Raw genomic sequence first — 12282 nt, forward strand, 5'->3', positions numbered from 1 at the left:
AGAAATGTATTGCTCTCCGTGGCAGAATTCAGACCATCACAAGCTCATTAATTCAAACACTCATAATGAGGGTCATTGTAAAGACTGATACAGATACAGCTGCTCTGAACTTCAGACATTTTTTGAAAGAGCCAAATTCAATATGATATATGTAAAAAATTCAAGTATATGCCTAAGAGAGCAGCAGGAGAAATTTTCTCATTCTTTTTTGTGAGATCTGACATCAGCATATAGATGGTTTCATCAATTATTGAGACAGAGACTAAGAAAGGAAAAGGGAATGATTTGGGGGTTTCGTTTTTGAAGTTTGAATGTAAAGTGCTCAGACTGAATCAGAACTAGTATGTCTGGATCTTCAGAATTAGCTGCCTCTTTCTTATACCTTCTCTTCTTTGTAGCACTAGAGAGACTTAAAAGGCTGGTATTTGAAGTGTTTTAATAACTTTTGAGAGGCTGGAATGTAATCTTTTACGCAAGGATATCATATATGAAATTACCTATTCCTTTTTCATTCTATAAATACGTGTGTATTGGAAACAGCCTCAAAAACTCAGTCTCATCTTAAACAATTACACCACTGTTAAAAAAAGAATAGTCTTTAGGCAGTCCTCGGTGAGGAACGGGGGGGTGCGGGTCTCTGCAGGTCTCTGCTCCGGCGAATATTTAATTATTTATATGGCACGGAATAGATCCAGCAGGGCTGAGGGAGCAGTAGCAGGGAAGAGCTGGCGGAGAGGCTGGAGAAACTCAGGGTCGTAGCCGAGTCTGAATATTAAGTGCAACAGAAAATTGTGCCAGTGTCTCCAAGGTGCCGGATAAATGCCCTGTCCGCGGGGATTTGCATTGTTCAGGAGTGTCCTTTCGGGTTTCCATCAGAAAAGCTGTCCTCGTCGGGAAGCCGTGCCTGCTGAAAGGGCGGTCTGAGGCAGTAAATGTCTTTTACGGCTAATGAACTGCCAGTTGGCAACAAAAAAATGTTGGACGGGATTTTCTTGAGGCCTCTCGTCCTGTTCTGTTTCACTTCCCCAGATGTCCAGGTGCTGACTGAGCGGCCGCCGTGCGAGAAGGGCCATTTCCCTCTGAGCCTTCCAGGGCTCTTTTGTCTGCCTTAAAAAAAGGGAGGGGGGAGGAAGGAAGGGAAAAGAGGTTTCTTGGTGCCAGATTTGACAGCTGTCAGCTACCTTGATGGGGCAAAATGATGATCTATCACTTCACTCGGTATCTTACAATTTAATTGTAATTAATTATGAAAGAAACTACAACTCTTCAACATGAGTGCAAATATTTTTATTTGCAGGCAGATGTTTTGCATGCTTTATTAAATTTTGTGTATTTCCTACCGTTCAGAGCTCAACTAAAAATAACTGTCGTTCTGTATCGACACAGAGAGAGCTTCATGCAGTGTGAAGCACTAACATCGTGTTTACTTGAGGACAGAACATCATGGTACTCTTCCAGGATGTAAAATATGTACGTTTAACAGTGGAATTAAGGACCTATTTTAAATATAGCAGTTGCTAAGCAATGTGCTGTTAGCACAAACTCCAACAGCTTGGAACATTTAGCATTATAGGACCTACGTGCTCGTTTTTGTATTATTACTTAGTTTGCAAAATACAGCTCGTAATCAACAGAGAAGGTTGTCGTTTGCTTAGACAGTAGATGAGTGTGTTTCTCAGCGCTCTCCTGGATCCTCATCTTAGGAAGAAAGAACCGAGTAAATCTGACCGTGTCTCGGTGTGCGTACCGCGCTGGTTTTCCTTCTGCAAACCGCGGACGGGTGGAATTCTGCTGGGGTGTCCCAGAACCGCTCAGAGCAGAGCCCAGAGTCTGGCTCTGCCCGTGCCCACCGTCGGGCAGGTTTCCTTCCCTCCCGAAGGCCGCGCGGAAGCGCTCGGCTCAGGCGGCCGTGGGACTGCTGAGGCACGGGGAGGGGTGCCGCCCGGCACACGGACGTGCAGAGCCGTCCTCGCCCCACGTGGAGGTAGGTTACCACCACACGCAGCTTCTGTTTGCCGCCCTGTCCTAAAATACCTGTGACCGCTTGAACAGAGCTCCCCAGGCCGATTCCTTGGGCAAAACCTCCCTCGCGTTGACCAGGTGATTAGGAAAGGACCAGGAAATTTCCTTGAATTTGGAACCGCTTTTTCTCTCCTGTGCATTTCTTTACAAGAGGCGAACATCCAGGCTGGAGCTGGGGCCGTGGGTCAGATCTGGTGGCCGGGCTCGTACCGCTCCAGGCCGCTCTGAACTCTGCCCCGCGAGCCGGCTGTGTCTTACCCCCCACCACCACGGCTGGGAGCGTGGAGACCCCCAGCCCACAGCTGCGGGACCTCCTCGCTGCCCTGCGCTGGGCCGCGGGGTGCAGCTGTGACACGAGCGAGGGCTGATCTGCGGAGCGAAGCCCCCGGCAGCGCCCGCTGCTCCCGTGAATCCCCTCCGGCTGCCGCTCCCTGCGGCGTGCAGGGGTACGGCCTCGACAGCGCTGGAGGCTGTGGGAGCTTTGCCATTTAACAGGAGTTCTGACGTTGGTTTAACGGGCCAGAAGTCCCTCCAAAGTCCTAAATCCTCGTGACCCTTCACCCAGGTGATGTCCCTGAGAGGGATGTACCGAACACTTACCGTCCTCCCTTTAAACTCAGTCACACAATGAAACTGAGCGCATCCAGATTTGTGGAGATTTTCCTGGCTTATACAGATACGTAAATGCAGTTGCCCATATCTACAGGATCCTGATTTCATGGGATCCTAATGATTGCCCTTGTTTAATGCCTGTTTCACATAAATATATTTTACGTTTCCTACCATTTGTTCATAAATACACCGCAATGTTTCTGGAATTTAGGAAAGCTAAAAATACTTTTACAAATATCTTTAAGGAGAAATGATTCCCTGAAGATGCTGTGAGTGGAGGCTGTTCCTATATCAGCCCTTGTCTTTGATTAACCACTTAAAAAAAAAAAAGGAATAGATTAATTATTAAAATTAGTCCTGTAGTGCACCTGAGCACACTGAGTGAAAGCTGATTCCCACCGAATCTCGGGAGAGGGAGGGCTGGGGGTGCTCAGCACCTCACAGAACTGGGCTTGCGGGCAGAAAGTCAGAGGTTCCCTTTGAGAAACAGCGAGGACTAAGTGCACGGTTTGCCCAAGAGTAGTTCGGGGTGGTTTGCTAAATTAAAAAAAGAAAATCAGTCCTGGGCTTGGGATCAGCGCAGTTCCCCTTTAGCCCGTTAGACTTGCCGGGCAGCCCCTCTGAGGACAGGCAGCGGTTTCTCTGGGTGCTCAGCCGTGTAATGACGCTGAAAACGAAGGCACAAGGACGTGCCGTGTCACACACCAACGTCGAATGTCATTATTCACTTGACCACGCTGCAGCCACGCCGCCACGCCTCAGGGGTTGCCCGAAGCTGCAGGGTAGCTCTGCTCCTTCCACGGCCAACTTCTCCCCACAGCCGGCAGCAGCCGGCCCCGGGCTGCGCCGTCCCAGGCGGGAGCCAAGCCTGGCCTGAGCCAGGGGTCGCGCTGGCCGCACACCATGCTCCGCTCCGGCTCGCGGCCTCTCCGGAGGCAGTGTGCCTTGTCTTTGCCGTTTCATTCCCATTCACCTTGCCTGTCGCCTCAAGGCGGCCTTAATTATAACGTCGTTGGAGGTTTATTCAACAAGGTCTGAAGATTGTGCTTTTAATTACAAAACTGAAAACACGCGATTACAACCAAAGTACGTGTGAAACGCGGTATTTGGCTGGAAGGAGCAACTGAAGCCGTTTTGGATGGTTCGGTGCCTCTCATCCAGAAGTCCCTCAGTTTGTCCCAGCTGGAAGATTTGGGTATCCAGGATTCCTTGTGCCTGTCTATATTTTGGCTGACTTGTACAGCCTGCTACCTCCCTTTCTGTTCACTCGAAGCTGAGGTTTGGATAGAAATTCAGACGTCTTAGGTGGTTGTGTCTTTGGCCAGGCATTTTGGGTGGTTTGACTTCCCATCCCATTTGCTGAACTGCATAGGGCTCTTTGGGGGTTTCAGCCACACAGTGACCATTTCCCCTTTAGTCCTGCTCAGTCCGGCTTCTCAGTGTTCCGGCTCAGTCAGACCGTCCAACGTGAACTTTTTACTTTGCGTTTCGCAGAAATAGCTGAGGCTACAGGTGTGGTCATAGCAAGGAACGCGCAGAGTATCGGGTTGAAGGAGAATATGTTAAGTTTAGGTTACCTCTTGGGTTACCAGTTTTCTCTAAAGGCCACACTTGACACTTTATTCACATTAGCCGTTTTTTTTCCCCTGGATTTACCCATGAGCTCATGTTACTGTTTTCCCTCAACTTTGGCTGCATTTCTGTGTCACAGGACAGTTACAGCTGCTTTGTTGTTACCTATTTTGTCCCTCAAAGGACAAAATGCAGTTCCAGAGGCCTCTAACCTGGGTTGAAGAGGAAAAAAAAAGTGCTGTGTTGCCTAAAAGCCACTGAACATGGTGTAAAGGCAGTCTATGGACTTTGCTGTATATATTTTTTATTAATGGACTGCTTCAAAGTGGGGCAAAAACCGACTTAAGACTTTAATAAATCTTGGAAATGACGGGGTATTTCAGAAGTTAAGCTGACCCTCATTACCCTGTAACACTACCCGCTGCGAGGCTACCTGAGACGTACGGTAATGGTGTTCTGGCAGCTGACTCCGAGGAGCCGGCGTTAACCTCTCCTGTTCCCCCCGGTACGTGCAGATTATTCCCGTTAGAACGGCTTGATGAATGAAAAGATCGTCGTTAATGGTATTACTTTAACGCGGAGGGCCAAATCCTATTATCCTGTGCAGCGGGCAGGGCAAACAGCGTTTGTGTAGAGGAGCCCCGCTGGGACAGAGAGGCGTGGAGGCCGCTGCCGCGAGGCCCCGCGCCTGCCGGAGGCCGCCCCGGCGCTGGCTCAGCGAAACCGCTCCTGCTCGGCAGCCGCGGCCGAAGGCAGAGGGGCTTCGGCCCAGGGGGCGGCTAACGGAGCCTGTCGAGGGCCACGGGAGGGCTCCCCGCTGGCGCCGGTGGGCTTGGTGCGGGGCCCGGGAGGGGCAGGTGGGTCGCGTGGCTCGTGCTGCCGCCTTGGCGGCAGGTTCTGGGGAGGTGGCGGGGTGTGTTCTCCGTGCGCCTGGTGCTTGGATCGCCCCTCGCCCTGCCTTTGCCAGAGTAATGAGTGCATTAGGTGGGCTGTGCGGATCGGTGTGCGCGCTGAGTTATTTGATATATTATTCACCAACAAATATAAGATAAAAAGTGAGTCTGCATATAATTACCCACAACGGCTGACTGACTTATAATTAACTTTGAAAAATTGCTGGTTTAGGAGATATTATAGATTACAATTTTAAATATAAGGAGCTTCAGAATAGCTCTCACGATCAGTGCAAGTACAAGGTATTCAGTGAAGGATTAATTCCCTAAACTGCTAATCAGCTCTATCTCCTGTCTTATCAAATTGTAAATACATTATGCTGTATTAAACGATGAGTGTGCAGCTAATTAAAGCAGAGCCTGCGTTTAATATCAGATACTCCCCCCCTGACACAACAAAAACGTTCTAAGGACATACATAACAAGTGTTAACAAAGGGAAGTGATTCTTTTTTAAATGATGCTGTGCTCCTACAGCAGCCTTTTGTTTTGTTTTCATTTAGGAGGATTTTTTTTTTTTTTTTTTGAAAGAAAAAGAAGGAGGGAGGAAACCCACACAGTCTTTCTGGAGAAATAAGTTGGGGAAGACATTAATTCTATTCAGTCTACAGCTGGAAGCCCACAGGAACCAACCAAGGGATTACAACCAAGGATCTACAAATAGTATCTGGATGACATCCAGCTAAAATTTCGTTCATTTACTAACATGTTTAATAGATTCTGTTATTAAATGCTGCAAAGCAAAATAATAATTTTTTTAAAAAGCAAGAGAGCAAACCCATCCACATCATTAAAGAATGCAGTATAGATTGAAATGAAAGCGCAGTGAAGCCTAGCCAGGCAAACAGAGGTTCAGAACCATAATTGAGCATCATTTGCAAAACTGCTTCTTTTAGTTTCTTTTTTCTGTGTCAAACTCAAATCAAGCAATGCCATTATAAAGAAGGCAGGAAAAAAAACATGCTGAAATTATTCACCTATGAAACAAACATAAAATATAAGACAGAATACGCAGCGAGGAGCCTTTCAACCAAAGTTAGTTTTTTAAAAATTCTTTGTGTAAACCTCAAAGTTTTTTTGTGCCGCTTGAAAGTTTTCACACCTGAAAGACCTCAGGACATACGATGTTATTAATGTTATTCAGCAACGAAAGACGTACATTTTGTCAAGATCTACGTGATACAGTACAATAGACAATCCATGGCGGGGAGGGGCTTTGGGGGTTTTCTCCCTTTTCTTTTCTTTTCTTTTCTTTTCTTTTCTTTTCTTTTCTTTTCTTTTCTTTTCTTTTCTTTTCTTTTCTTTTCTTTTCTTTTCTTTTCTTTTCTTTTCTTTTCTTTTCTTTTCTTTTCTTTTCTTTTCTTTTCTTTTTTCTTCTCTTCTTAAACATCTCTACTTAGATAAAAAAAATCTCAGCAGGAAATCAAAGAGATTTACCAATAAAATCAATAAACTTTTGCAGACTCTTGGTAGTGATACTGTTGAGATAAGGCAGAGTTACACCCCTGTTTGATCAATGTTTATTACAGGGATCATTTTTTTTTAATAGAGGTGGATCAGAAAAGGGTGGAGTTGCCCCTCCCGGCACTGGATTCTGTAGGTTTCAAATACTCAGAAACTTTATCTGACTTGTTTCATTTAAGTGTGTAACAGTGACTAAAATTCAAAGCATCCTGGTCTGAACTAAAAGCTCCTTTCTTCACTCCTCCCAGGTTAATTTGTTGGCTTTTGGAGTGATTATTTATAAAGTATTTCGACACACTGCGATGTTAAAGCCAGAAGTTAGCTGTTATGAAAATATAAGGTAAGTTTGCCATTTAATGCAAATTCAGCCCTCTGTAAGTTTAAATACAGCCAGAGATGATAGTGAGTCTTCAAAAATAACAGTTTAATTGTCTGGAAGATGTGTAGAAAAATAAAGATTTTTTTTTTTTTCTTTTCTGTGATCCCCTCCCATAGACTTTGAGGCAGATTTTTGCAACCTTTAGTCCCGTGGAGCAACACCTTGTACAGGAGCACTGGGCTTGTGTGAGAGGTGTACGAGGAGTACGGGTGGCCCGTACCGACCGGAGGGTAAAGGCTGATGGCAAGGTTAAAGAAGCCATTGTCCTTAAGTACTTTCCGCAGCCTCTGTGCAAGCCAAACCAGATTTCAAAACTTATGCCTGAATTGGGACCAAAATATTTGCCCTGAAGTAACAAGGAATTCAGTGACAAGAGAGTCAAGCCGTTCACGTTGTTTGTAAAGAGGCTACAGTAGGACGTTGTGCTGCTGCGGCGTTGGGGGTGATGGGGGGGATCCTCTCCAGGATTTTTACTTTGCATGGTGCTATGATTTTTCCATCAAGTCACTCTCTTTAAAACTGATTTATAGGGACCTTGAAAACCGTTTGTGCAGGAAAAGCTGAAGTGTACTACAGGGAACATTGAAAACAACTCACTGTTTGTGTTGCTTAGGAACACTCCTGCAGTTTCAATGCATTGTACTGGATTTATAGTTAGGATTTAGCAATTGTTTGATTGATTACTTGCTCTTATTCCTCACCCTTCGTAGCTTCGTGTGGTGAGCTGGTTTTAATGAAGTCGAAAATTATTCATTTTCAGAGGAACACTGCTAAAAATGTCTGTTGTTCAAAGGAAGTCCTGCAACGACTGGGCTGAGAATGAATAAGAAAGTATCAGTGGCTTCATTTCCAAGACAACACGCTGTAATCTGCTCAAGTCTGTGAGCAGGGCTCTACAGCACATTGAGGGGAAAAAAAAAATCGTAGCCAATCAGTTCCTATAATTTTAAAGTATCAATGTGCTGACCCAGGAACTATATGAGAGTATTTGTGTTCTAAAAACAAAAATAGGGTTTTTTTTTTAAGCGAAAGAATGAAAGAGAGTAAGTCTAGTTTTACAGCTGGCACCGTCTTCTGCATGAACCTGAGAGGCAGCCTGGGAACCCTTTGATGTGATGCACATGTACTGACCTAGGAGCATACTGTACATTTTTCTGGGTTATTTTTTGAGCAAGATAAGGAGGAGGAGGAAAAGTGGGGGAAAGCTTCATAACAGACATATGTTTTTCCTTGGGGAATTACACTAACAGTAGATTTAAATCAAATCATATGGTGCTGCAGTACACCAGAGAAAACATATCTGCAGATTAAAGAAGCCAGTGTTTTAAGGCCCTCCAGTTTCACTCCTCTGCTCCTCTGCAGTGGTTACGTGTGCTCGCTCGTGCCGCGGTGCCACAGCACACCCTAAAGAGCAGCCCATGCGTTCGCGCTGCTCAGCCCTGAAAAACCCGCCCGGGCGCCATTCAGCGCCCGGAGCGGCGGCGGAAGGAGAAGGGCCGTGCCCGCGTGTCGCTGGTGGCAGAAGGAGAAGGGCCATGCCCGCGTGTTGCTGGTGGCGGAAGGAGAAGGGCCGTGCCCGCGTGTCGCTGGTGGCAGAAGGAGAAGGGCCATGCCCGCGTGTTGCTGGTGGCGGAAGGAGAAGGGCCGTGCCCGCGTGTCGCTGGTGGCAGAAGGAGAAGGGCCATGCCCGCGTGTTGCTGGTGGCAGAAGGAGAAGGGCCGTGCCCGCGTGTCGCTGGTGGCAGAAGGAGAAGGGCAATGCCCGCGTGTCGCTCGCGATGTTTCCTTCCTCCCCAGATCCTGCGCCCGAGGCGCTCTGGCTCTCCTCTTCCTCCTTGGGGCCACCTGGATCTTCGGGGTGCTCCATGTCGTGCAGGGGTCCGTGGTTACTGCCTACCTTTTTACAATCTTCAACGCGTTCCAGGGGATGTTCATCTTCTTGTTCCTCTGCGTGCTGTCCAGGAAGGTAAGCGTCCCGCTCCCGGGGGGAAGCGGGGCCGGCAGTCTCCTGTGCCAGCCCTGAGGTGGAGCCGTGGCGCGATCGTCTCATCAGAGCGAGGGGGGAAATCCTGGCACCGTTGCTGGGGGAGAGGATTCGCCCACACTGTCCTGAGGTGACACTTTCCTCAGAATTCTGTCCTGAGGTCAAGAGCAGCCTTAGAACAGCTAGGGACAGGAGCGGTACGGAATGAGTTCAAAGACACGCAGACCTGTTAATAAATCGATTTCATATTTGAATTCAATGTTTTTGTTTCAGATTCAGGAGGAGTATTATAGGTTGTTCAAAAATGTTCCTTGCTGTTTCGGCTGCTTGAGATAAACGGAAGAAAAGCCCGCATGAGCGTCGCAGTGGAGGAAGGGAGCAACCTAGATGGTGTTGTTGTGGCTACTACAGGAAAACATGGTGGTGTGAAAGTAAGAAGTGACCCAACGATCAGGCGTAGCTCTTAACTGAATTGCTGACTGGTTTTGTACATACACGTGCATTCATGCAGAGCGTTTATATTATGCTGGATACAAACCGTATACAAAACAAACTGGATTAATGCAAAACAAATATTAATGAAGACCAGGCAAAGAAGCACATTCCTAAAGAAGCTCAAGACTTTTCATGACTTAGGTTTTGTTTCTAATATTAGAAATATCTGCAGTTCTTGAAAGTGAGATACCAAAAACCAACTGGCACAGCAGATTTTATAAATTGCTTTGCTAGTGGAAACATGTTCTCTGTCTTTTTGTAGTAATGAGCTTCTTACATTAAGTTGTATGTGGCCATCTGCAGGGAATGGGTTCCATTAAAGAGTCAATAGATAAAGATCTGCTTCAGCCCAGACTTTGAAAACATTTCTTTTAATTTAAAGTAGATTAAAAAAGGAATTTGTTTAATATTTTTCTCTTATCACTCTGAAATACATATTTGTATATTAATCAATTCTTTATTTTTATAACTTTTAAGGAACTGTTTTGATCTGAAGAGCTGAGGTCAGACCTGATACAAGAATGGTGGGATGGCCATTTTATAAGAGAAAGATTATTTTATGATTACTTTGAAAAAGATCTGGTTCTTGTTTTATTTAATTGCCAAATAAGACTGAGATCTGCTAAACTGGCACTATGATTTTGGAGGCTGTGGGAAGAAGGTGGTTTCACAAGTTTGTCACTTGATAGAGACATTTGGAATCCAGACCTGGTAAAAGTAGAGTGGTAGAAATGGCCCGCGCGGAAGGGTGCAGCGTTGCGTCCAAGGCCGTGTGCCCCCACACCCCGCCCGGCTGTAATTAGAGCGGTTTGCTCTGCTCGTGCCATCTCGGAGTCAAGCAGTCGTCTTCCTCCGAGGCTCCTGGTTTTGAGACGTTTGTCCTGCAGTTAACCTTGGGAGCACACGCAGAGCTGCTGAAATCACCGGGAGCACTGGAGGTGCAAGTTTTGCCCGATCAGGGCATAAACACGATGCATCGGCAGTTCCACCTTTGCCATCTTACTTACTTTAAAATTATGCTTTAGTTTCGCCCCAGCTCAGGGGAAGTGCTGAGCAATCCTCAGTCCACGTTGTCTTCTCAGGAAGTGTCCAGGATCTCAGATGAAGCCCAGTATTTTTACCAGTGAGGCACTGTAAATACGTAGTTGTAATAAATCCCACTGTTGTGTTGTCTGTTAAAATAGAACACTACTCTGAATTTTATTTATATTAAAGGAAACCCTTCTTTTTCAATAATGGTCAAATTTGTTTGGTTTTAATCTTTTTTCCATATACACAAGGCTTTCATTGTGTGCACTGCAGTGACATGCTTCATTAAGTATATTCCATGTCTCTGTCAAAATTTTGGAAACCACAAGAGGAGTCTTTTTTACTGAAAAAAAAAAAAAATTTACTTCTGTTGGTCCTTTGAATGTAAAATATGTGAATAAACTGAAGTGCTTAGCTTTCACAATTCAGCATTGCCCTTCATTTCAATAAATACAGTGGTAGAAGTTCTCGTGGTTGTATATTATTTGCCCTGAATTATTTTCTGTATTTCCTTTGCTGTTGTACATATTCTCCCAGGTTTGGAAAGATGCAGATACATATTACTTAAAAGACTATTTTTAGAAGGATATCTGGTAATACATCATTTTTAATCTCCTGTCGAAATGTAACCTATAGTAAGTCTGTCTGGACAAAGAAGCATCTCTAGTAAATACATAATGACTTCAGCATGTTCAGTGAGATTGAAAAAGTTCGTTGGAAAGAAAATATATCATAAAGTGTTCAGCTTACAATAGTCTTTTTAATGAAAGAACATCTTTTATAGGAAAACTCTGCTCTCCAGTCAGATCGTCATTGAAACTCTGTTTTCCTTACATGCAAGGATGAGTTTTCGCCTCTTAATACAGCACATAAGGAGCAGAAAAATTTTGTTTAGATTCATTGCCTTAGAGCCTGAAGGATATTGTAATTGTCCTCCCTAATGCATGCAGAAAGACTGACGAGAAATAAAAGGGTTTATTTGTCCAGCCCTTCATAACACGAGCCCCGGCCCAGCAGAGAGAGGCGGAGACACAAGGGACATAAACTGAAAAAAAGAAAGGTTTTGGCCAGGCAGGAGGAAAAACCTTTCCACCGTGAGGAAAGTCAAGCGTGGGAAATGGGTGTGCGGTTGTGTTAAAGTCTGTGGAGGTTTTTAAAGCGGGATAAATCCCCCAGCAAGCTTATCTCATACCTGAGCCTGCTGTGAGCAGGGAGGTGGGTGAGATGGCCCTCTGAGGTCCCTTCCAGCCAGAACTGCTCTACGAGTCTGTGACATGAAATACCAAATCAGAAAAACAAGGCTGGGTGTCAGTAACGATTTTGTTAAGCGAACTTGCGCTCAAGTGCCGTGCGTCAGCTGAACTAACTATTTTTCCGAAAATGATTTTGTGAGACACATTTGTCAGATCAACTGGTAACGAGTTGACCGGTTCGAAAAATAAGAACTTTGCTCGGCATCTTTTCAGATTACGTGCTTTTGAGAGGTCTATGTCATCTCCAGGTGGGGCCACCAGGAAAAGAAAATAATCAATGATTGACAAGACAGACAAAATGTGAAATGTTAAGGTTTCACTCTGAAAGCAAGTGCTTGCTGAAGAGAGAAATTGTTTCCATTAAACCAATCAAAGATAAATTCGTGTTCAGTGTTGCATTTCAAGGTGTGCTTCAGAATATAATAAATAAGGTCTGGATTAAGAAAGACTGGTTTATTCTGAAATAATTATTTCCTCAAAGAATTGGAAGTGTATTTCAAGGAAACCACAACATTTAGGAG

The 12282-nt window shown here is 45.3% G+C and overlaps 1 protein-coding gene across 1 annotated transcript in view; it reads left to right on the forward strand.

Annotated features, from left to right (window-relative positions):
* Window positions 1–9320, forward strand: part of ADGRL4 (adhesion G protein-coupled receptor L4) — a 70847-nt gene extending 61527 nt beyond the window's left edge. The window contains exons 14-16 of the mRNA XM_086462910.1: window positions 6871–6962; window positions 8798–8966; window positions 9258–9320. Of these exons, the coding sequence (XP_086319036.1) occupies window positions 6871–6962; window positions 8798–8966; window positions 9258–9320 (324 nt within the window). The remainder of the gene's footprint in view (window positions 1–6870; window positions 6963–8797; window positions 8967–9257) is intronic.
* The last annotated feature ends 2962 nt before the right edge of the window (window positions 9321–12282 follow it).

This window comes from Leptosomus discolor, chromosome 3 (genome assembly GCF_034619465.1).
Source record: "Leptosomus discolor isolate bLepDis1 chromosome 3, bLepDis1.hap2, whole genome shotgun sequence".
NCBI classification, from domain to species: domain Eukaryota; kingdom Metazoa; phylum Chordata; class Aves; order Leptosomiformes; family Leptosomidae; genus Leptosomus; species Leptosomus discolor.